This window comes from Phlebotomus papatasi, chromosome 2 (genome assembly GCF_024763615.1).
Source record: "Phlebotomus papatasi isolate M1 chromosome 2, Ppap_2.1, whole genome shotgun sequence".
Lineage (NCBI taxonomy): Eukaryota > Metazoa > Arthropoda > Insecta > Diptera > Psychodidae > Phlebotomus > Phlebotomus papatasi.
Window position 1 is genome coordinate 8,042,494 of NC_077223.1, and position 27,174 is coordinate 8,069,667.

The window sequence follows — 27,174 nt, forward strand, 5'->3', positions numbered from 1 at the left end:
CTATCCCATCCAGGCCTATTTATAGGGCTTGGTGTCAAAAAAAATTTTCTAGAGTTCAGTGTCAGTACTCAAAACTCATAGATTTTCCTTCCAATTTGTGCTGGATGGCATACCAGTGATAAATTCTAATCATCGACTTTCACCTCTTGCCTTCCATTTTTATCTGACTTAGGGGAGATGGGGGGATACTTTTGTGACAGAGCTGTGAAATAAATTTACAAATCTCTGAATTCTTCAAATTCATTTGCTTTTCCTCACTTTCCTTTCCCATTCATACGGAAGACTCATCATTTCCCCTTCGGTTTGTCATTGAACTCAACGGAAGAATTCCAAGGGAATCAGATTGAGAATGTTCGAGGGTTTCTGATGAAAGATCAGGGTGTCTGAATTAATTGTACATTTCGTAGAAAGAGGTGTCAATTGCAAAGAGTGTAAATCCTTCTGAAATATTTATATGGATTTGATTTATTCCTCAAAATTGAGCACTTTATGAAGACATGAAGCTATAACAATAAAAAGCAGGGAAGATGTATGAGATATACAGCAAATTACTCTCTTAGGAGTTTATATGGAAATCTGCTCTTGTCACTTTATGACAATCTTCAGCACAGGCGAAAAGTTTATCCCTCCAGAAATACTCTGGGATTTATACGTACTAATTTTTTTGAGTCAGAGTCACACAGCATCAGTCACCCTCCCTATGCCCTTTTGATAAAAAAAATCACACCGACTTAAAAGAAAAGAGGGATGCCAAATGCTGAGTTTGTTGCCTGAGCTTAATGGCTAAATCGCAAGATTCTGTAGATTTTAGGGTGATAAGATCACCCTAATGCCTATTGATTGCTTTTTTTCCGAAGAGAAACCTTATTTTCATTTATGAAACCTTTGAGGTTAAAAATATGATATTGGCAATAACCTTAACAATTAGATTGAAACGTAAAACGGTCTCAAAACCTATATTCATAATTTTGAGGAAATGCATGCTTAAGATTTTTACTTAAAGACAAATTAATAAATTGTATTAAAAAAAACTAATACTGTGATAGCAATCACAATGGACGTAAGAGTAATGTCGAATTATTGACGTCACTCTGACCGTTTATAACACGTGCTCTCTGACTGTCAAAATTAAAGATTAAAATTCTTGTCACTTAACATTGTATTTCCAGCCAGTATTATGAAATATTGTATTTATTATTCATCTAGATTGAGACATTTTTCACACATTTCAACGAATGTTCAAAATAAATTGAACTGGTTGCTACCCAGTAAGCAAAACTTGGTCAAATCACCGAAATCTAAAGACAAAACCTCGATATTAACTGGTCACACAGATCAAACAATGGACAAAGTGTCAAAAAAGGAAATAAAATCGCACAAAAAATGAGCGAGAAAAATTTGAAGAATCTTACCTGATATTAACCAATATGTAACTACTCCACAGGAGGCAAAATAAAACTAGTAAGAAGATGAAAAATGTAAAATGGTAAGGATATCCAGTTAGAAAATTTTTGGTTAGCGATATCTTCAATTGAACATAATCAGTGAATACAGGGTTCCCAGGATTAATCACATTTACGGGATCGAAGAAATCTGCATTAAAATGCTTCATGCACTTAAAAAATTTGCATGAAGATTTCACTCGAAAAAGTTACAGGAACGCCATAATCTATGAAAACATATTTTAACATCAATTTTTCTGACAATTTTCGGCACAAAGTGGTCATAAAAATGATTTTGAAATTTAACACGGAAAAATATTTGCATACATTTGAGGGTAAAGGAAGGTTTTGCAGCTTCATATTATGCACCTTAATAAAAGTTGATTTTCTTCCAAGTTACTAAACAAATTTCATCCATGACCAAATCCTAAAGCTAGCCCAACACCTCACATTTTCTGACAAACTTGGTAGCCTTTTTTCCTAGGTTCAAAAAGTAAAAATAAAAGAAATGGGGCTAAGATCGTAATTCTGATACGTAATATTTTATTAAGTTTCTCATACTTCAAGTGTCTTTTCGGAAAAAAACAACTATTCCAAGTGATAGACAGTTTATCAGGGTTATTATTTACCGAGAAAACTTTTTGCTCGAAGGAGATCGTCTTTGTGGATAGAGGAAAATTCATAAAGACAACCACCTTTGCAGCTCAGTAAAATTGAATTTTGCAGCTTCGTAAAAACATCTGTAAGAAATATTGACCGTCAACTTTGAGAATTCTTCACTGTTTAGGGTCAGAATGTACACACCGCTCTAGAATATTTGCCGCATCAGAGATTCCAGTGAATAACTTTACAAGAAAATTGAGATATTAAAGAATTTTCATGAAAAACTCGAAGAAAAACAAGCACTTCCATATAAAAATGAGACTTCATCAAATGTTCTTGTATTACTTCTGTTAAGTAATACAAATCTTTTAAGAATTTCTCATTCATTTTCCATATTTTAAAATGGAACTTCTCACATTTTACTTAAAGTTGTTGGCTGGGCATTTTAGAAATCAGTAATTCTCGAAATTTTTTCGAGGATTACAAAAGGTGTGATTATGAGAGAATCACACCTAACCAAGCACTTAGCTGACTGTCAGAATGCATTTCAAAAATAGTATTCCGAATGTCACAAAAACGTGTCTTAAAAAAATAGCATAAAATTGATTTTTCAACTAATGGTACCTCCTACAAACGGTAAAAGCAAGTAGATGAGAGTTTAATCTAAACAATGAGGTGCAATTTTTGTGTCCGGTGTAATGGTTCCGGGGAAATTAGGTTTACACATGTGAAAAAAAAAATTTACGTAGCTGAGCTAACCCGGGCAACTTCGTATAAAATTCCACTAAATTTTCATTTTCCTATAGAGGAAAATCCAAGGATTTCCATGAATTTTGTGAGGCGAAATTATGAACCTAATAAGCAAGAGATTTTTTCTGACACAGTCAGTGGTTTAATTGATTTGCTTTGTGTGGTATTCAGTAAAACATCTTAAATATTATTCACCCTTTTCAGTATAAAGCTGCACAACCTACATAAACTGAGAGTTTCGTTTTAAAAGATATTTTTGGAACAGGAGAAAGCTCGCGGATACACTTATATGGCATTTAAAAATTGAATATTTGCAAAAGATATTTTTGGAATATGTTACAGAAACGCCGTGATGTATGCAAAACGTTTTGGGTGTCAATGTTTCGATCTGTTTTCAGCGTCTACGATGACATTCTAAATTAGCTCCCATTGGTAGACAATCCACATGAAAGTCTTTCAATCCATTGTCACTCAAAGCGGATCTCCTTGTATATCAAGAATGATTTTACAAATTAGCTCCTAATGGTCGGAAGATTGCATAATTGTATATGAGTGTAGTCCCGCTAGGTGCATAATCCCAGGGGGACCTCTACATGATCAGAAATATTCCCATCTGATCTGATCAGCTGATATGAATTTACGATGTGCACAGTATTTGGTCAAATTTTGATATTGGACAGAAAATTTTTTTTTTGGGTAGAACTGATTTTCTCCGATATTCTATCTAACATAATCTTTTGAGGAACTTGACAAGCATTATTGGCGTACTAAGCACAATATCGCTAATACTAAGATCGTGTATTGGCAGTAATTAAAATTGGTAACTTATTGAAGATGTCTTTGGTTAGAAAGCCTTAATTCATGTTTTTCCCTGATGACTCCCAACTTTCAGTCATATGACTTCCAAGGGTCTTAGATATGACTAACTCAAAATTTCAGACTTAATGAAAATTAGCTTTTGCTCTTTGGGCTCATGTGATTCTTAATAGTGTGACATTTCTAAATCTCATTTTACATCGCATTTCTTAAAGAATTCTACAAGACAGTAATAAGAAGAAATTTATGCCTGTATTAGGGTAAACTAGGGCAGCAATTAACACGGAATAGTTGTAAACATTGCATATTTAAAATTATAATTATATTATCAGATTTCAGAGAACGATACCTGTATCAATTTGTAAATACTCTCAAAATCCTTGTCCACAGAAGAAGTGGTCGACATAAGTCAAAGTAGTGTAGACATAGATATCAGTGTTTCGTACTACTTCATGTATACTACTGCTCAAGCCTCCCCTTTGCCATTTAATTCAAAAATCGATTTGTTTGTTGCACCTCTTATTATTTTACAGTGAGTTCCGGCTTAAGAGAAAACGGACTGAGAGAATTTGATATGAATTGTCTACTATTGGGAGCTCATTTATAAAAATCATTTTAAAATTCCCCTAATGTCTTGCATATATCTCGGCGTTTTCGTAAGTTATTCCAAAGATATCTCTTGCAGGTATGCAATTTTACTGTGTCACTGGAGTTAACTCGCGGGATTTTTTCCGTCCCGAAAATTCTTTGAAAGCGGTAGGGGAAAGTGACCATGCTTGATACTGCAAAATGATGTCCAAGGTTTGTGATTATTTTCTGATTAACACACAAGCCGAAGAGATTCTTGCACTATGACAAAAAAATGTCTCACTTATTAGGTTCATAATCCAACCTCAAATAGTTCCTGGAAATCCTTAGATTTTCCTCAAGAAGAAAATGGAAATTCAGTGGCGATTTTTATACAAGTTGGGTCCGGGGCCTTCCTGTATAATAATTGATTCGACAATTCGGAGGCCCATTTTCACTGCAAAAAATTCACCGGATACAAAAAATTGCACATCAATATTTAGACGGAACTCTAATCTATCTGCTTAAGTCGTTTGTAAGACTGGTTATTAGTTTTAAAATCACTTTTATGTAATTTTTCTAAGTCATGTTTTTATGACATTAGGGCGCTAGCGAAAACCATTTTTTTCACTTTGAGTCCATGAAAATGTCATTCTGCAACCTTAAAATTCAGGCAACAGGATTGAAGATTATGTCAATTGTCGATAAAATTGGCGGATTGCAATATGTGTAATTATGAAATAATCACATCTAATGATATAGTTGCCACATTAAAATTATCATTCATGGACCCTTCTTAGAATTTAGGATGGACACAAGTAAAATTTATGAATTTGTTACCACCCACAAAAACAGTGTCCACCAATTAAAAATATTTTTACATAAATATTAGCACTGATGACCCCTCTATGTGCCTATGATAGTAGTTTTCGTGAACAGCGACATTAATTAAGAAATACTTATGAAATATCATGTATCGAAATTACAGTTTTGGGCCTATTTTTAATTTTTGCTTCCTGAAACTAGGAAAAAAGAGCTAGGATCCTAATTTTTTTAGGAAATGTGAGGCTTAGCACCAGCTATTGAAATATATTGCGATGAGTCATAACTATTGATTAACATAGGAAAAAAATAGTTATTATCAAGCTTGGATCGTATCAAGCATGGTCACTTTCCCCTACTCCCGGTTATTTAAATTTCTGAATTTTAACCTTCCCCAAATCCTCCAACATTATTTAATATTTCCAGAGCTGTTAAGCGTGGTTTATATCTTGAGATTTGATGGTTAATAAAAAGAGCAGAAATTTATTTTCGCGAAAGCTCATTCATTGAAAATATCGACTCATTGAATGTGTAAAGCGTGAATACAAATTAATATCCAGCATGATATCAAAGGTTTTTAGGGAAATGCAGTGAAATGGAAAAGTGTGGTGCAACAATTTGCTGTAGCGTGTGGATTATTTCATTATTTCCAGGGGAAAACATTGCTAAGAGAGTTATGGTTAGGGATTCTGTGGCTTTTGCTGGAGCAAAAATTCCAACTGCTCTTGGTGCAATATATTGGATACAGGTTGAGAATCAGGGTATGAGTTCTTCATGGCCATAAAAGGGATTACGTGAGAAATTCTCCGCAAAATTTTCCCCAAACACCAAAAGAAGTAAAAAAAAAAATGAAATGGGAAAGAACAGCACAACCCATACAACTTTTTTATTGAGGAAGACGATCAAGTTGAGCCAGGGGTTTTAGAGAAAGATTGTGGCTTGGTGGAAAAGTGTTGGAAGAATATTTTTCTTGCAATTGGAGGGTGGAAAGTGTTCAAGAAGAAAAATCCCATGTCCAAATCTATCTTGATGAAATTGTCGGTATTTCTCATGTATTCAGGTCCATCTTTTGTGCTAAACTTTCTCTTTCAATATCAAATCGATAGTATCCCTCCTAGGGGCTGAGACTGCAACTTTACCATCCTCCCTTTTTTTTTGGCATACTCTGTAAAATGTCTGTTGGAATTGCAACTGTGTCCAAAAAATCTACAAGTCACTCACTTGCAATAAAATTCGCCTTTTACCGTCATTTTCCACAAGAGACACTTTTCTTACAGCACAAGAAATAAATAGACATTTCCGTTTCTTGTGCTTCCACGTCGCGCCTTCGTCAGAGAATGTAAGGGTCACCCAGGGAAAAAAAAGAGGAGGAACTCCTCCAGAAAGGAGATAAAATGCTGAAATCAGTTTAAGTACTTCAAATCCGGTACTTTTTCTCCTTCCCAAAATGACCATTGCATGAGAATTTCCTTTTGGGTCCATCCCACTTCACCAATCTCTTTTTTTCCCTGTCCTCCTACCCTTCCTCTTCCTGGCCAACCCAACATGGGGTTTGTGGGAACAGGAAGACGCCAGCTCTCAAGGAAACCACCACACTAAATCCTCTCTTTTATATCACATGCAATATTTATTATGATGGAATTTTCTTCTATGGACTTTCCATTTTTCCACACCATTCTCCACCCTCCCCTTTTTTCCCTCGAGGAATTATGGCAATAATTTCCACAACTGGACACTTTAAATATAAATCTCAATCTATGGTAGACTTTTGGACCACTTTGGTCTGCTTTTTTGACCTTCCTCCACTGCTAAACGGTCAAAAAATGCGTCACAGATGGAAGAAATTAATTGGAAAATTCTAGCACGTGAAGCGTTCTCGTGTGTAAAAGTACCCGGAAAGTACCGTCGAGACAGTCGCCAAAATCCCAAGTCTTGGCGCATAATTCATTTAAATGTGAATTATGTGTTTTCGCCATTGTCTGACTGCACTTAAGGGAGCTTTTTGTGCTGAGGTGGGCTATGGAGGTACCGCTACCATTGAAGGTTTTCCTGTTTTCCCGCAAGGATAAGTTTTTAGAGAAAAAACATATAATACTTATTCACTTGAGAGATTATACAAAAAATCAATAATCTTATTTTAAGAATTTTTTCGACTTAGGAATGTAGGGGAAAGCGGGGATAGATAGTGCATGGGAGTTTGAAATTAAGATAAATTGCAAATTTAAGAAGTAACCTTTAGGCTTACGACCTAAGACTTATACGGGCTTCAGACCTAAGGCTTAGCCATAAGGCTTAGGCCATAGGCTCTAATTTTGTATCAATCACATTGTTTTGGAAAAATTTAACGTAGGATTGGATCATTAAAGATAAATGACCTATTAGGTTTCCAAAAAGCAACAACATTGATCGATATTTAAGATTTTCAGACTTTCGGAAACTGGGCTACGCCTCTAGTCTGCAGACCGCTTTATATGGGCTTCAGTCCTAAGGGTTAGTTAAGTGTCTTAATTTCCCTAACTGCTTATTATTAGTAAGATTTTACCAGGGATCAGTTCTCCATATCGGATTACCGATGCATCCAGGCCACCATAATTGGGCCCCTTATGCTCTGTGTGTGTTTGGATCAGTGACAGTGAATATTTGTATCGACTGAAGTACCACTTTCATGCCGAACCTTGTTCTCGTACCAGCCTCTATTGTACAGCCGGTTCACTTTTTTTGCCAATACGCACCATTGACATTACTATTCATTCATTCACTGGACGAATTCAAAGTCGATATCACATGAAAGATCTTTTTCTGCTGCTGCTGAGCTTTGAATCCGGGACCTCACTGTCATAGAGACACTACTCTACTCACTGACCCACTGAGGCTCCTATTATTAATTATTGGTAAAGGTTGTTGGGAAAATTTTCATTTAAAATTAAATATTGAGAGCAAATAATCCACAAGATTTTTAAAAACCAAAAAATTATTGCTATTTCGGAATTTGAAACCTTCGGGAACTGGGCTAAACTTCAAGTCCGAAGACCACTTTATGGCTCTAATTATAAGGTTCTAATAATATCTAATCCTGAGTTAGGATTTTTACCAGAAACCTTAAATGATCAGTAATTATTACTGATCACTTAAGGTTTCTGGTAAAAAATCCTAACTCAGGATTAGATATTAAGACAAAGTGATTCACCATATCCTAAAAACCAATTATAAATCAGTTATTTAAGGATTTGAGGCTTTTAGAAAGTTCCCAAAGGTCTCAAAGTGCTAAATAGTTACCAATTTTAATGCTTTTTCAGAATGTAGTAGGACATTTGCCTTCAATAATCCAGTTCTAAATTTTTTTTCCAAAAAATCTTGATTGATAAGAAATTAGGGCAGCTAATCCCGCGGTTTGAATTGAACCACGTACTACATAAAACCAAAACTGTCACAAGTCTTATAATGTACTTCAAAAAGAGTTTTATCACCTCGCAAAGCCTGGGACGCTTTATCGCCTCTTGTTTCCAAAAGAGGTTTATACGATAATATTTATATTAAATATTTTTCACAATTTTTAGAACTCAAAAACTTATATTTTTTATTTATTTTTTTATTGACCCTGTTTTCATATTTACTCAAATTCCATCATCGTTTTCCTTTGAAACCTGTGTTTCACAATTTTTTTTGACACCAAAAGACTAACTTTTTCCGATAAATTTCTTACGATGCTCTTTTTAGTTTTTTTATGACTATTTTAATTTTCTTTTTTCTTTTTTAAACGCTTTCTAAAATCGTCTTTAAAACACGTATAGCGCAAACCCAAACGCTCTCTAAGATCGTGTGCAAAATACGCACAGTGCTAGCACAAAACGGTCTCTAAGATCATGTGAAAAACACGCACAGCGCTGCCACAAAACGGTCTCTAAGATCGTATGTAATACACGCACGACGCAAGCATAAAACACACATAGCGCAAGCATAAAACGCTCTCTAGAATCGTGTTTAAAACACATACAGCGCAAACACAAAACGCTCTCTAAGATCGTGTGCAAAATACGCACAGCGCTAGCACAAAACTGTCTCTAAAAGATCATGTGAAAAGCACGCACAGCGCTGGTACAAAACGATCTCTAAGATCGTATGTAAAACACGCACGACGCAAGCATAAAATACGCATATCGCAAGCATAAAACGCTCTCTAGAACCGTGTTTAAAATACGCACAGCTCAATTATAAAACGGCTAACGCGTGTATTTTAGCGCATTCTTAACCATTTTATGATTGAACTGTGCGTGTGAATTTTGATTTCATGATATTTTCCTGATCTTAAAGATTCTTTGGAGGAATTCCCAATCTAAGCGACTAAAACTGAATTTTGCCATGAAAATACAGAAAATACTAACCACTTTAACTTTCTTATGGCGCTGGCACACCTTTAAATTTAGTGAAATTCAATTGATTGAAATTTTAACCTCTTACTCCTTCAAACTGAAATAAGATATGTTTGTCTCTTTCTGTCAAATGAAAATTGAAATTTCAATTTAATTTTCAATTTCAATTTTAAATTTCATTTGACAGAAAGAGACGGCTGCATCTGATATCAGTTTGAAAGTGTAAGAGGTAAAATTTCAATCGATTGAATTTCACTAAATTGAAAAGGTGTGCCAGCGCCATTATAATTCAAATATATTTTTTTTATTTAGCAAATCTGTTTTTCTTATTCACAATAAATTTCTACTAACATATCAGACTGTATATATCAGAGAGAACATACCTGAAAATCCGTTGGAAGTTCGAACGTTTAAACCGACGAGTACGCAAAAGCGAGCAAGTTTATCAAAAGGACATTTATTTTCCTCCACAAAACTACAAAAAATCAACAGCAAACTTTTACACACTGTTGTTGACATTTTGACGATCGAAGAGGCAAGAATACCGAAATTCGATATGGCAGAACGATCAGCTCTAAAGCGGCGAGTATGTGAACTTGCACTTTAGGTTTTCGATAGATTTTCGAATAGGCTTGGCTTGACTTTCGAGTGGCTTTGTTTCTTCGAAAATTTCCTATTCAGCGATCATCAATCTAAGGTTCAAGTTCATATATTCACCACTTTAGTGCTGGCTGTTTATCCATTTCGAATTTTCGTTTCGAACTTACTACAAAAAGTGATTTTTTGTGCTATATTTTGTTTAATTTCAAAATAAATGTCTTTTTATGAATTTATTCCCTTTTCGCAAGTCGTCGATTTAAATTTTCGAACTTCCAACGGTGTCTTTTTTAGGAAAATCCTATCTGACATATATGTACTATCGAATCTGTATCATATAAACCTCAACCGGAGTGATCTCTCAAATCGGGAGTTTACTGGCCCTAATTCGAATAATCTGAAAAGCTTAAAGATCATAACACATCTTCCGAAACACTAATTTTTAAACAGATAACTTTTCAAATTTATCCTACATCCTGCAATCTCCTAATTGGATAACTATTCTAAGCATTCGTTAAACCAAATTCAATTCCTAAAGCTATTTCTCGTAAATTAAAAAGCAAATCATTTTAGCAATCACAGTACATCAGTTAGTACCGCCATAAAACGTCATGCCCTTATCTGAAAGCACCACCCTCTTTGTTCCTTCATAAAGCCATGGATATCCCAGCAGAAAAATAAAACAGCCAATAAAAGATGAAATTTTACGATGGAAAGTATCATTAAAAAAGTCTATTTACATGCATGGGATTTTATGAAGTGCGCAAAATTCAAATTCTACCATTTGAGTCATTAAAAGTAGTAGTGAAATTTTTAGTAGTTAAATTTATTTAGTGGGTGTGTCTGTGGTGTACAGTCGGTTAATATGCACCCCCAGCATCCTACCTCAAAAACCAGTGAGCAAAATCCGTGAAAATTCTGAAAATTGATTCTAAAACGGCAGAAAGTGAAAATAAATGCAGAGTTTAAAATTGCTGATTTTTAACAAATAACAGATTTATATTCTCTTTGATACAAGAGATATTTCCGCGGATTTTCAGCCAAAGCTTGTTTTTGTGAAAAGCTATTGATAAAATTCACCATGTGGTTGATGTTTGAGGATTTGAGTCTCAAAGGGGGAAAAACCTGAACGAGCTTGAAGGCCTGAAGTACTTCAGTGTTGTGTAATTTAAGTCAAAATGACGAGACTAAATATTTTTCGGGGTGGTCATAAAAAAGTGTGTTGAGGAAAAGTTTCAATGGTCTGAAGGAAATTCCCAAGTGAGTTTATTTTTGGTTGGAAAATTCCTCATGCCCTATGCAAATGAACATTAAATTCTCAAGAGACTCCTCATCAATTTTCCATAAATTGCAAATTGAAAAGTTTAAAATTTCCATTCTTCTCTGCTTCGTCTCCCCTTTTGTTCCACCACCCCAATATTTTCCATCCACAGAAGTAGACGCGAGATCATAGAGAAAAATTATCCGTTCCCTCTCGAAAGTAGGGTGAATATTTCCATCCCATGTCAAATTGTAGTCCCATGAGAGGCTAGAAAAGTCTTCAGCGGAAATTGATTTGATTGAAAGATTCCATAACGAGCTCCTCAGAGTGCCTCAGACGCCAAGGGACAGGATTCACCCTCAATGATCATCCCTTGGTGAATGTTCTGTGGCAAGGAAGAACACTCTGTGAAATCGATTTCATTTGATTGTCATTATCATTGAATTTATCAAGTCATTGAGCCCTTGTGGTTTTCTTCCACGGAAGATGGGGAAATTGACAAAAATTCATCAATTAGCTAATTGTATTTTCTTTCCGCACTCCATCTTTATTCCTGAACTTGCTTTGAGGACGGAGTTTAAAATCGCGTTATACACTGAGAAAAATTTAATATATTTTGGCATTCAACATACTTCACTGAGAAATCTTCAAAATTTTAATTTCAAATTTGGCTGTCTAATGCCATAGACACACTTACGACTTAAGCCGAGAGACAACTTAGTGGAAAATGATAGAAATGCGGTTTACCATTATTTCGAAAACAATTACGCTAAGTCGTCTCTCGGCTAAATCTCAAGTCTGTCAGGGTCCTAATGGTACTTCTACATACTTGCATTTTCTTTGTGTTGGATCCTGTCATGACTCTTTGTGGATTTTAGAACACGATTAGTACTGGGGAAAACAGTCGAGACAGGAACCGACACAAAAAAATGCCTTTACACATTGGAACCAAATTACGTTAAAAATTGCATTTTTGATAGAATTTTGACGTTTCTATCTACAGTATTGCAATGCAGTAGAGCAATTGTTGAAGAAAATTGCTCCCAATGTGTAGAGGCTTTAAAGCTCACTTAATAGTTTTGCTTGCCTTGTGGAATTCAATAAGTAAAACTGGGCTTACACTTGAGAACAGTAAAGTGCTAAAACAATATTTTTTTTTTACAATTTCCTTCATCGTCAGTTTTTTTTCATATTATTAAAATATTTTGTCCTAGAATTTCAAAACATTTGGAAATAAAACAATCAATTTGTTTAACTTCCTATTTTATCTAAGACACACTTGAGATGATTTTAACAAAGAGCAAGGAGGTTTTGTGCATGGCATAGTAGGGTGAATTTGGAAAACTGTTCGTTTAAACAGGCGACTAAAATCCATGAAAAACGAGGTAATTTTGATTCGTTATAAAAATTGTGCAATGAATCTGTCTGACTTTACGTTTAGCCAAGACGCACTTCGGGGGATTATGGAAAATGATAATCGCTCAGAACTACTCATTGAGCCCAAACAGAAGTAGATTTTGATTCTCTAATAGTGTCTTGGATAAAAGGTAAATGGAACTCTATTTGTACAAAAAGTCGTTGAAGTTCAAAGAATTCAAATTCAATTTCGAATTTTCATACTAAATTTTAGAACAAGGTGGGGAAAATTTATCAAATATCACAGTAAAAAGCTGGCAAAAGAGTTATTAAGTGATTGTGGAGTGATTAAATATTGGGGCAGGAATAGTAAACTTCGTTGTTCTGTTTTTTTTTTCTCACTGTGAAGACCGTCACATTTTGACACTTGAGCACTTCGAAATCCGAACAGGATGTAACTTCCGCCACCTTGCGAAATTATCTAAAAGTAAGAAAGTCTCTTTTTTGGATCTTCAAATAGATTCGCTTTCTGCTATTCTTCTAATATCTTTAATTAAATGTATCAATTTTTAACTCCTTGAGATAAAGCTAAACAAACTGTTTAACAATTATGCTGAAATTTCCCTTTCAAAGTTTTTAATTTTGATAATTAATATTTTTATGGCTTCGGCACACCTTTTAGACCAGGAAAATTTCATGAACTCGACATTCGTATCCTTTTCCTTCTCAAACCTATTGCATATGCCTCTCTCTCTTTCGCACTCTTCTTCCAATTTTAAACATCACTATAAATTCAATTAAGCTAAATTGAATTTAGAACACGAAAGAATGAGATAGACATGCACATAACGTGTGAGAAAGAAAGCGATGTGAATTTTGATTTCAGGAAATAATCCTGATCTAAAAGGTGTGCCGGAGCCATTAGCACATGAATGTTCTAAAACAGTTAGTAATATGAACTTGACAGTAAATAAGTCGCACAACTCGATTTCTACAAAAATCGTTTTATTCGCTTTCTGGATACTTCTTTATTCCCTGTACCTTCCCTGAGAATATTTTACTTTAAAGTTAATTATTTTCAAAGTTAAAGAGATTTTAAATCTCAAAAACCCCATACTCTGCATGTAAAATCTCAGCTTCAAATCACTCTCCTGTAAAATTTTCCTACTGCGAATTATTTGTTTCTTATTCTGAGTGATCGGTATATTAACAATTTGATATGATATTGTCTTTAAATCTAACATTTTTTTGTATTTATTTTATTACAGTTTAACTGGTATATTACGAATAATATAATAACAACAGTTATTAACCTCAGAATACAAAAAAAAAACAGAAGTCTGATAGTACGATTAGTACAGGACCGTTCTAATAAAATTCATTAACAGATATAATCTAGGCTAATCTTTATTGCTCGAACTCAAAGAGAGAGCAGTTAATCGACATTTTTTCAACGTGTCACCGTCTTAGAGCTTAAACGGTAAGAAATATCAAGTTCCGTTCTTCGGTGACCCTCACTAAAAAAAAAAGAATATCTCCAGACGATATTCCCGCCCATCTTCTTCCCTTACTAAATCCTGCTTTTTTTTTAAATTTATTTAGAAAAGGGGTTTTACGATTTATTTTATTTTTGGATAGGTTATTTTTGGATAGGTGGTCCAGGTAAACATTTCGTCTCTAAACATACCTCTGACCTAAAAAAATAGCCATCTTGAATTTTTTTAAGGCGAACGTTTAACTACATTGAAAGGCTTATTTTTCAACTGATTTGATTAAATTTGGAATTTTTGGAAAGGTCTTGAACAGAGAGCTCTATCTCGCGAGTTCGAGCATTCAGCAAAGCTCAGACACTTTGTCATTTTTTTTATATCAGTCTAGAAGGCAAACGGTGAGAGATATCTACTTCTGCTCTTCAATAGACTCAGAGAAAAAGGAAAATTAACTTTTTTTTAAATGAAACATAAGTTTCTCTAAAGTATATATTTCTTAGTCGATTTTATTAAAAATGGATTTATCAAAAAGGTCTTGGAATTGCCTACACGGTGCCACTTGATAAAATTAAATAAACCTGTAATTTTCTATTCAACTTTTTTTTTGGTAAATTTGGAGAGAAAAACTTCAGTGTGGTTGAACTTTCCATAAAAGCTTGAAAATAAGTTTTAGGAATAGTTTGATAGCGCTATCTATTGACTTTTCTCCTTTACAGCTTCAATTTCCGTATCAAACAATTAAAGGTAGGGGGAATTGGGACAGCTTTGAATTCGAGGCAGTTTTGAAATTGGGATTTTTCTGCTTTTTTAAATTAAATTGGGCCTTATAATGATATAATTTAGCTGCACAAACAAACAGATTGAGAAGCTAAATTACGTTATGATATGGCTCAATTCCTTTTAAAATTAGGAGAAAAATTTTGAAATTGCCCCAATTTCAAAAGTGTCCCACTTTCCTCTATGTTTTGGTATTGATTTCACGAAGGTTTCGATTTTTTATTAATTTTTACCAAGAAACTAAATCCAAAGCTTTTATGAATTCAGAATTACAAAACTCTGAATATTTTTCTCAAATCGTTTTTTTTTTAGATTCAAATAAATAATAAGTAGGGGAAAGTACTCTCCCTTCGAACGTTTATATTGAATAATCTGAATTTTCTTTTATTTTTCCTAAGATTTCGTAATAATTTAGTGTAAATTTCTTACGAAAAATAAAAGAAATTCACATTATTCGAAAGCATGAACGTTCGAAAGGTGAGTACTTTCCCCTACACTGGTTAAAATAAAAGGATCAAATTGATCCAAATTTAATCCTTTTGTAAAGGATGGATCAAATTAACATGTTCTAATATGATAAATGTGCATTCGAAGTTCAAAATTTAATCCACCCTTTGCAAAAGGATCAACTTTGGATCAATTTGATCCTTTTATTTTTACCAGTATACATTTTTTCTCAGTGTATATTGCTAATCTGCGGCAGATGAATTTTAATTAATTAATTTTACGATCAGATTAAAATTTTGCAGACAGTACTTTGCGCACTTCCGCTGTGAAATATTTGTAGGGAAATGCCACAAGACACTGACCGTTTGTTTGATAAGTTTGGAAAGAGAAAATTGAAGAAACTTTCAACAACTTATACCCTTTTTCTGCAAGGCTTTCATGTTCTCTTTTTACTTTTTTTTTTAATTAACTACAGCAGATTTTGCATTGCTTGAAGCTTAAAAAAGTCACACAAAAGAGAAAAATAAGAGTGAATCGAGATCGATAAGTACAAAACGAAGAAATATTGTGAAGTCTGTGCAAGAGTTCTGTAAGATGAAAATAATTGACTGACTTTGAGTACATTTCGATGTGCAATTACTAGTTTAATTTGCTTATATAACGTGGTACTTTTTTCCACCATCATTTTCAGCTGCAATACTTTTACCACAGAGACTTTCGCTATGCTTAATTAATATACTTAAGAAGGGAAAGTTTCGTGCCCAAGAACTTTACTGGTGAAGAAGAAAGTCTCTTGTGGAATAACTTTCTCTCTATAACAATATTCTAGGAATGTACTTGAAATTTTCCTATTTATCCACCAAAGTATAGACAGATTTTATGTTTAATATATTTTCTCATATGTCCAAGGCATTTATCTCTCTATCCAGGGATTATTGTGGGATTCCTAGAGCCATTATTAAACTCAATCAAACTTAGCTTTCAATCGCCTCTTCTCGACCATCACTTCGATCTGTAACTATTTTTGGGGGGATAGATGCAGAAACTTTCTCTGCACAGATCACCATTTGGGGTAAATTTTTCGGGATGATGAAGCAGTATCCCCAAAAATATCTCTAACTTTCGATTGTGAAAAGCTCCTCCATTGGGGAGAGAGTTCAAAGTGGCGAAAAAGTCACAAGTTTTCCACCCTAAAGTACCGCTTCGTCTTTGGGGTTGCTTCTTTGACTTGAAGTGCAAGAACAAGTCCCATAAAATACACCCTCCACCTCCTCACCGTCCCCACCAAGCCCACCCTTCCACATCTGAACTCCCAATTCCCTGGGATTTTCTCTTTTGCTTTTCCTTCCCTTTGGCAACAGTAGAAAATTCGCCATATTCCCGACTCCCCTCTTTCCTTTGCTCCCATGGAGCACTTCCGGAGTTTTGGGAAAACATGGGTGTGTGTTTGAGTTTATTCACTTCATTGTTATATTGCGTCTTTCTGGCTCTACCTCGCCCCCCCCCCAAAGTCCAACCCCCGGCTAAAAGGGTGAGCTCAATTGTCTATCCCGATGATCACTCTCTTGGAGCATCCTTTTGCAGAGACTCGAGTAAATATGAATCTCATTAGGTTTCACACAAATTTAGACGATCTTTGGTAGAATTTTGCACAAAGTTAGGAAAAGGGTTTTTCCTTCCAAAATTCCATAAATGATAATCTCATATAGAATTCTCTGTACCTGGGTGAGCTTTGAACCTGATGAAATCATCCATATCGATTGCTGTACCCTAATGGGCTCAAATAGGTCCCACACACAAACTACCAAGGGTGAAAGCTTACCATCTGTGAAAGTTTCTGATTTTCCTCTCATGCACTATTAAAACTTACGCACCATGGGACTAAACTCCACACACATGAAGTTTATGTGGTTGGAGGAACCCTCAATGAGAGAAAGTTTTAGCTCAATTTTCTACCTCTCCACCCAGGGCACTACAACACAAGTTTAATGGTATTTATCTTAGACAAAAAAAAGGTAGTTTGCTTACCAATTATTTCCGCCAACAATTTTTTGGAGTTAGAATAGAATCAGTAGAGAGAAATTTTTTGAGATTATATCAATAACTTGATAACATATTTGAATTAATTTATTGTATCTTGGTATTTTGTTTAGATTAGGGTAACTGTACGTAATTTCGTCCAGATTGCAATTTCGGCCACTTGTTTTATTCCTCAAATTTTCATATTTTAGTTTTTTCATATTATTCTAGAGATTATACAATGCATACTAAAACAAAAAATGTTGCTTCGGCGAACGGGGTGATGCGAAAAATGCTTTAAAAAAATTCTGAGGGACAATTTATTCATGAAAGTATCCAGACAAAATTTGACTGGTTAGGGTAAAGGCTCATAATTTTGGACAGTCTGCTTATAAGCATCGATGCTCCAAGTTTGAAGTGCGATATTTTCAATACTAATTGATTTTTCTTGCTACTCTCTTTTCCGAAGGGTTGCTTAGAAACTTGACAAAGGTTTATTGTCTTTGTTTTTATTAAAATTAGTCTTAATACGTTTAAAAATGAATTGATATGTAGAGGTGAATTTGACTCTTATTTTGGACATCTTGGCTATAAATTTGGACAACTTGGCTGTAAATTTGGACAGCTAATCCGCCTCAATAGAATGTCCATTGTTCTTCATTTCATGAACCAATCTTACCAAGTCCTCCTCCTGTTCATGTAAGGGAACCGTAGAATGTCACAAGAAGCCCGGAAACTTTCCATATCATTCATTAAAGTGAGTTGACTTCGGTACTCCAAGTACGTGCGGATTCGCTCATTCCCTGGCCTTTCCGGGAGCCTTTCAAGGCATTTCTCACTACGTCTCTTTCGTAGAAATGATGCTCCTTTGTTTCTCCAGGCATTTGTCCAACCTAATCATCACAAAAGCTAAAACTTCACGAAATGTCCAGAGAAAACCACCTGTCCAAAATAAGGATTATCACGTCACTAGTGAACCTCTTAGAAAATAGCCCATTTCTCACACGAAAAACGTAATTCACAAGGCAAATCTCACTTCAGGTCAAATGTACAGATCACCACTAACGTGAATCAACACAATTTTCAATGAATATTCAATAATATCACTCAAAAAAAAGCGAAGAAACATTGTTAGTACTTCACCACAGCTAAATAAGAACTGAAGTAAACACAAAGTTCTGTCATATTTCTCGTAAGCAATTGCTCACACTGAATTTTCAACAAAGCAATTTCAACTCAAATCTTATTCAAAATTTAACGATTTTAGTGTTAAATTCTTCCAAAAAGAACAAATATTTAGATAGAATTCATTATTAATCAAATATTGGAATAAAAATCCATAATTTGAATCAATTTCTTTTTAGTGTCCAATTTTACCCTCAAAGTGTCCAAAATAAGAAACTGTCCAAAATTATGAGCCTTTCCCCTACTGCCTATTTTCTGCGAAGCGAATTTCGCCATCCCGTAAAAAAGTGCGACTCCTCGCTAAAAATGTAGGGTGTACAAGGTTTTAGGTCTTGTACCTGCTGAAATTTCGAGATGTATCCAGACAATTTTACCCTTCAGCTCGAGACCAGAGGGGACAATTTTTTTTTATCAAAATCTCATGAAAAACTTATTTATTTGTATAACTTACTTAAATAAAGATGCCCAGACATAAAAATTATAAGAAATTAGTGGGATTTTACATTCTATAAATGTTTAAAAGTCCCTGAATTCTGAAAAATAGCTTTTGGGAAAGTTCAGGGATTAATAATAATTAAGGATTTATAAGTTTCAGAATTTTTTTATTGCTAAATTTTTATACAATTTATTTCGGACCTAAATTTTCACCAAGCTTAGATTTCTACAATAATAATCCAAAAAAAAATTATTTTTAATATCAATTTAAAAATTTATTTAAAATTAAATAATAATAAATTAAATATTAGTACTATAATAATAAATTAAAAATTAATATCAACTAACCCGCCACGTGTCAATCAATACACGCATCAAAAATATCATATTTTCAGCGTTTTAAGTAGGGTAAAGTGGTACAAATTGGACCATGGTACAAGTTGGACAATAATGGTACACGTTGGACAGGGCTTTTCTTCTTGATAAATTTAGTATTTCATTTTGATTTGTATATTTTTAATGATTTAGTTTTATAATTTGAGTTTTATAATTTTTTTATAATTGTGCTTAAAAAAATTTAGTAATGTATTTATAAAGAAAAAAGGCCTGTCCAACTTGTACCGGCGAATTGTCCAATTTGTAACACTATGTCCAACTTGTATCACTTTACCTAATATTTACCACGTTTATGTACAAAATGAATAAAAATTTTATTATCAGAATAAATGCAATTTTTTCAATGCTAAACTTGAGAGGTGATTAGTCCACAGACTTACGGAAATATTTATCATAATTTTCAGAAAATACATATCACGACAACTTCATCAATACCCAAATAATTTTATATCCTTCTAATATTGAAATTATATTTAGAATTTAAAAGGGAGTCTAACTAAGTGATTTTGGAAAAAATGGTTCAAAGTCTAAACATTTATTTTTGTACTAGGACTAGACCATTATTGCAATATTTATTTTCCTTTATATGAAGCAATATAAATTTTTCCTTTGAATGTTCAACAAACTTCACCAAAATATAAATAAATTTATATTTATGTTTGAAAATTTTCCTCTATCTTAGAAAGCTTTAAATTCCGAATTTATGCCGTTAAAAGTGCTTTGAGAGAAATCCGAAAAAGTTGAAATAACATTACGGAAATGTTCATTTTACCCTACAGTATTGACCCGAAATCGGTGTAAATATTATGCTTTTTAGGTGTATTGGGAGTAAAAGTTACCCTTTTTCATGTTAATTTTACCCTCAAAAAGGTGTAAAATTAACATAAAGATAAATTAACATAAAGATAAATATACTTTCGATATTTTCGACATAGATTTACACATTTTCACTCAAAAATGGATTATATTATGACTTGTTTATGGATCTAAAAACATTAAGTCGTAATTTTGAGAGAAAATACCAATATATTAACTGGAATTTATTAAATAAAATGTATTATTCATATTAATAGAAAATAACTGATATTTCCTATACATTTTTTAGTTAAGTTATTTTTATGGCATACAACGCACATGATTTTCAGATAATAATAATATACCTGCATAATGTGCATACATTATATTTTTTAGTAATAGCTTGATTACGTTGAAAATATGGTTATATTTGAGACATACATTATTTAGATATCAAATGCCGCTTGGGTGAGAAACCATACAAAAATTCACTTAATACAAATTATCACACACTGCATTAAATCATTTTTTAATGCAAATACTGATAACTTTACAATGTTATATTTTTTATTTACCAATTTGCCGCTTGATTTTTTGTTTTTTTTTCAATTCAACAAATTGATAGGTTGTAATTAGCCTAATTGAAAATAAACATTTTCACTGGGAAAGCTGGTACACAAAAACGCTTTTGAAAAACACCTCATTTAATGAAATTCCACTCGAGAGTTGACCATCAAAGGGAAAAGTTTAACGCGAAAAAGCTTCAGTGTCTACAGAGTGAGGGGGGTTTTTGGTTTATGGTTGAGGATTTTCACACTCAAAAGGCGATTTTGTACCCTCTAATCCTCCCATTTTCACACCTTAATCCTCTGAAAATACTGCTTCACAAGGAAATTCAATGAGAAAAAGGAACTCTTAAGAAAAAGCTCTTGAGAAAATTTCTCAGGACACCCAGTGAGACATCTCAAAATAAATCTAATCACATCTAAAAAGGATGTTGAGATATTTTTCTATCCTTTTGAGCGTTGGGTATTGGATATCTAGGGCAATTCTCTTGCACTCTGCAATTTTCCCAGGGAACCATTTGTCTTTAGATTTTCTTCTCTTATTCCTGGGGAAAAAAAGATGCTTAGATACGGTCCCTGGGAGAGTTGAAACAAAATTGGAAATTATCTTTGCTCTAATTTTAGTGGAAAAGGTCCGTGATCCAGGAAAGTTTTCTTTTGGGGTTATTTTTAAAGCTGGGTCGGAGGTTTTTTTCTTTGGCGTAATGTATGCATATTTTAATTAGGAGGTCGATAAGGGAGAGATTCTATTATGTAGTCAAGGCACATGAACTTCTGGGGAGTGGTGTACAGTGTCTAAGGAGGAAAAGTACTTGAAGTTTCTTAGACTTTGGCCAAAGAAGAAAGTGCTTCTCCCTTTGTCCATGGGAGGAAAAAAATCTATTTAATATGCAATGGAATTTTTCTTACGGAATACGAAATTAAGGTGATTTGTCATGTCGCCGGGTGATTCAGTCTCTCTCTCTCAGGATGTAGTCCGCACCCAGTTATCCTCCCACTCCATGGGAAAGCTTGTGGTGCCATAGAGCTTTGGCAGGGAGTGTTAAGCATGAGAACATGAAAGAAATCTCGCTTACAGCGACAAAGTACGCAAGAAAAAAGGATAATCATCTTTCTCGTCTAATTATGAAGCAGAAAGGAGGAGAATATCCCCAACATTGTCGAACCGGCGGCTGAAGAGGGATGGCTTAATTAAAGAAAATTAATTTTCATCTTAATCAGCTTGATTAATGTTTGTCTCTGTGTCAGGGTCCCGTGCATTTTTTTTTCTTACCCATCTTCAAACAATATTTATTCAACTTTGGTCCCTTCCCAAGGGGCATTTGATATCCAAATAATGTATGTCTCAAATGTAACCAACATATTTTCAACGTAATGGAGCTATTTCTTAAAAATATAATGTATGAACGCAATGGATGTATATTATCTGAAAATTATGTGCGTTGAATACCAGTATAATAACTTGACTAAAAATTGCAGAGAAAATATCAGTTATTTTCTATTAATACATATAATACATTTTGTTTGATAAATTCCAGTTAAAATATTGTTATTTTCTCTCAAAATTACGACTTAATGTTTTTAGATCCATAAACAAGTCATAATATAATCTATTTTTGAGTGAAAATGTATAAAACTATGTCAAATATTTCTAAAGTATATTTATCTTACACATTCATGCCATTATGTTCACATAATGTCGTGAAATTTTATAAACATCATGTTCTGATATATTTTAGTTACATATGTTCCATAATCGTTGAGGAAAAATCAGAATCGTTGAGGATTAAAATTTATTCATTTGAGAAAAATATTTGAGCAAGTCTTAAAGAAAAATGGACAAGAAATGACAGTTCTTCATTCGATAGTTATAATATTGGTATGACAGAGTGATTATATTTTATTTAGTCATAAACAATACATTTTACCGTACACGATGACTTGATTAACTCTAAAATAAAAAATTGTTATATTTCGGCTATAAAAATTCCCCACACACCCGAATATGGGCCTGTTTTATACGGTTATATAGAAGAAATTTGTAAAGTCTTCGCCATCATTTTCGTATAGATATCAGACATCTCTACTCATTTATGGCGATAAATGCTCCTTGGGATTTTAGTGTTCAAACCTTAAATTTCTCATCATTGTGGTGGAATAGTATCACATATTGAGGACGTTGATGATGCAGATAGGAGCGATCGATAGGGGATGAAAATGCGTCTCTGAGACATAAATCAATGAGGGCTGTCGACAATTGAAAACGACGATTTGTGGGTGAGTTTCCTTCCCCTCAACCTCCCCAAAAGCTCTCCAGAATTACGGATGATGCTTCTCAGTTCATTAGTTTGGTCATAAATCAGACATCAACCGACGCAGTCTTGAATTATTTTCCTTTTGACTGTGATATAGAGTGCAGCAAAAGGAAATTCTCAATACACTCTGTACACAGTCATCAAAGAAGCGTTACAATTTCCATTTTACATTTTGCAGAAAATTACATTGTAATTATACATAACGTCTACACATTGCACTTGGAAAGAGGAGAAGATTGTCCCTCAATTTCTCATTAATGTTTATCTTATGCCCTTTTCGGATTGTGGAGAAAACGAAAACATTTGGGGAATTCTTGCAAATCTACGGAAAATTGCAATTTATCTGTTGAATTATTCAGTGGTCTTCCATGTGCTCAGCACCAAATACCATCTCCCGTAATTTGACTTTAAGTGCAATTTGTGAAATGAAATACAAGAGTTGAAATTTCGAGTTAAACCATGTACAGTTTTCTATGGGGAAAATTCTAGCGAATTCTTGGGAAATTTGTCGAAATTAATTCGTTATGTTGGAGAGCATATTATATACTAATTAGATAATCCTCTGAATGAAAACTTGGTGTGTTGTGTGTTATTTTGAACTTTAACATTGAAGTTTTAAGTACTGAAAAATTGCAATGGAAAATTAACAGAAAATAAATTTTTATTGTAAAGATATCTTCTTCGTCAATGTACGGGGTGAAATGGGGTGGAAGAAGGAAATAGTATCATATCTTAATTCCCTGGGCTGATTAATAGGGGGATCCGAAATATGCTCAACCTCTATCCTTTGCTATTTAACGTCTACAGTTAAAAAAATCCAATTTTGATCATTTTTTAAGCTTGCCGATCAGCAATTTTTTAAATTGTGGGACTATCATCAATAAATTCCTTAAGTCCAAATTAGGGACTATACAAACAAATTCGATAGCTCGATATCTTCAGGGAACTCGGGGTAACCATATACAGTGGGACCTCGATAGAGTCAACTAATTATTTCCAGGCCTGTTGATTCTATCGGGGTCCAAAAAAATCAACTAAAATGTGAAATTTTGATATAAAGGGATATTATTTTACGTTTGTGCTAGATCATTGATAAACTCAATACGATAGTAGAATATTTTATTTGATTAACCCATAAATTCTACACCATCTAGCCCAAAAAAGTCGTAAGTTGGGCAAAAGTTGGAGATTAAAGAATGATTTTACGGAATGTTTTCATTATCAGTAAATATCTTTCTTAAGTATAAATTACTTTACATGTGGTAATATTGAGGCCCACCCACGATGTTAAGATAAGGAAATGGTGTTTTAAAGATTTCTTTTTTTTACTTTTTTTTATAAAAGCTCCGGTAGATGCTTAATTATTGAAAATTCTGATGCAATTAACGTTATTATCTAGAATTTCTTTTAAACTTTTAACGCACAAAAAAGAGACCAATAGTTCTTTTCGTTATGACATAACTATGGTTCTAAACTTCATAAGAACAGCAAGAAAACCATTTTTTTCTCATTTTCTTCATGTTCTGTAATATAGGCGCTAAATGATTAGAGATATCAACTTGGAGTCTTCAGACGACCCCCTAATAAGTCAACCTGAGGATTTTTAATATTACGCTCATTTCGTCCCCACCACTCTCCTTCACCTTTCAAAATCGTATTTTTTGTGGCTACAAGAAAACACGTCACAGGGTTAATTTTTTTGGAAAGATGAAGGGGAGAGGTGGGGGATCTTTCGAAGACTCCAAGTCAATATTTTTAACCATTCATGACTTAAATCCTAAATGTACAAAAAGCCGTTTTTTCGATATCAATTTTAATTCTCTGTTGCTTGTTTTTTTTATTCAAATTTTCTTTTGAGATACCAATCTTTTAAAATAAAAACTTAACATAAGTTATTTATAAAGTGCGAATAAATTCATAAAAAGTTTCTTTACTATGTTATACTCAAAAAAATCTAGCATCTTTTTGGATTTTAAGTTCATTTTTTTGTTTGCTCCATAATATTATTCACTTTCAAAATTTATGATGGCTCAAAATTCCTTATATTACGATCATAGGCTTAATTAATAAATCTTAAGAAAGGAAGAAGACAAAAGAACTTTCCATCGGTGAAAAAGCTAAAATCACGAAAAGAAAATTATTTTGTTGGAAAATGATTGCACGGTTAATATACGAATTTTATCATAATATTACCATGTCCTTACATACTCGTAAATATTTTTACGTGTGTTCAAAGTGTTACGTTGAGACATAAAAAGACTGGTTTTAATTTCGAAAAGATCATAATAAAATCACATAATATTATTACTTCAATAAAAAAGAAAAGTTGACTCTATCAGAGTCAGGGTCCAAGTTGGCTCTATCGGAGTTCGTAGAGTAAATAACTGCTCTCTCTTTGAGTTCGAGCAGTAAAAATAACCGTTGACTCTATCGGTGGTTGACTCTATCGAGGTCCCACTGTATTTTCTTCAAAAAACCCAGGGAACCTATATTCTTTCTTGAGGGAAACCCATACGTTGCTTGAAGTAACTCAGGGATCCTATATATATATATATATTTTTTTTTTTTGGACAACTTACGGGCATCCCGAAGTACCCATATATCTTCTTAAGTTACCTAGGGAACTAGTATATTTACTTCAGAGAACCTGGAAACCTATATATTTTTTCAGGATACCTGGGGACCCATATATTTTCTTGAGAGAACTCACGGAAAACCCAGAAACCCATTTATTTTTTGAGAACTCAGAAAAGCATATTTTTTCTTCCAGAAACCTAGGGAATCAATCTTTTAGAGCCCGGGAAACCTATACTCTTTCTCGAGGGAAGCTTGGATACCCATATCGTTTCTTCAGGGAACCCAGGAAACCCATACATCTTTTTAGGGTACCTGGGGGACATATATTTCTTCGACGAACCCACAAATCGAGCCATTCTAGTATCTTATCAGTTGGCCCTTAGAAATTTCTATTTCTATATATTTCGTTTGCGTCAATAAATTTCATTTTCAATTTTAAAAAATATACAGTACTTTCAAAAGTTGCAGTTCAATTGACTCACCCTGTATAAATCAATAATCATTAAATACGTACATCATCTTTATTAAGCCCAGTGTATTATATAAATTACGTTGAAGAAGCGTTTACGCAATTTTGCTTCTGAGGCTAGCAATCTACGTTAAGCCGGAGGCGAACGCATTGGTATACATCACGTCTATTGCTATCATCAAAGAAACAAACTTTCAAATCCTAAATTTTCCAACGGAAAATCGATAATCTTTCAATATTTGCATTATGTTAAGCACACGTTGTTCCACTACACCGTAACATGGTAGTTAATTAAAATATTGAAGCAATATTTGTCAAATCTCGTCTGTGGCAATTTCTTGAAGTTGTAACAAGAAGAAGAATGGTTTTGGGTGAAAGCTCCCATCGAGGCAGACAAACCCCCCCTTCTTTTTGGTAAAGTTTTCGTGTGAGACGAAATAAAGTTAAAATACACGAAAACTTGAAACTTAATTTAGATGAGACCGGATGTTGCGTCACTCGCGACGCTTAAGTTAATTTAAATTAGTGGCAAATGATGTTTCTCTGCGGCTCTCTTGGAACTTTTTGGGGGAAATCCTTCCAAGTTCCATTTCAACCCCGCAAGTACCAAAACACGAAATTGCTTGAGAACATTCCACATCACCCAAAGAGGGAGGTTTTATGTGATGGATGATTAAATAAATGTGCAGGAAGAACTGTTAGGAGAATGAGGGACTTCCTATTGAGCTCACTTCCGTGATTGTCTTGAGAAGAGAAAAAGAATAGCAAAAGTCTCGTTACCTAAATTACCAATTATTGTATCTCATTTTTATTCACTTCTTTTTTTTTATCTTATCCTTCTACCATCTTCTACCATTTCCAGATTGTCTCCACCTTCAGCTGTACCGAGACTCAAAGGATCGATACAAGCACAGCCAGACGAAAGCTTCCCTGTCACTGCAACACTTTCTGGGCGTTGAGTCTGGATTTACATTAGACAAAGAGTCCAACACAATTGCCATTATTTGTCAAGATGTTATCGTTGTGCTAGCATTTGATACAAGAGAACGTTTAATTCAGTGGCAGGTTTGTATACTCTTTTTATCTGCCAGATTCTTTTTCACTCGCCCTTTTGGCAAT

At 33.8% G+C, this 27,174-nt stretch overlaps 1 protein-coding gene across 2 annotated transcripts in view; it reads left to right on the top strand.

Annotated features, from left to right (window-relative positions):
* LOC129803618 (uncharacterized) overlaps positions 1-27,174 on the top strand; it is a 477,859-nt gene that overhangs the window by 437,582 nt on the left and 13,103 nt on the right. For both annotated transcript variants that reach the window (XM_055850319.1, XM_055850320.1), the window contains one exon: positions 26,918-27,120. In XM_055850319.1, coding sequence (XP_055706294.1) covers positions 26,918-27,120 — 203 coding nt within the window. The remainder of the gene's footprint in view (positions 1-26,917; positions 27,121-27,174) is intronic.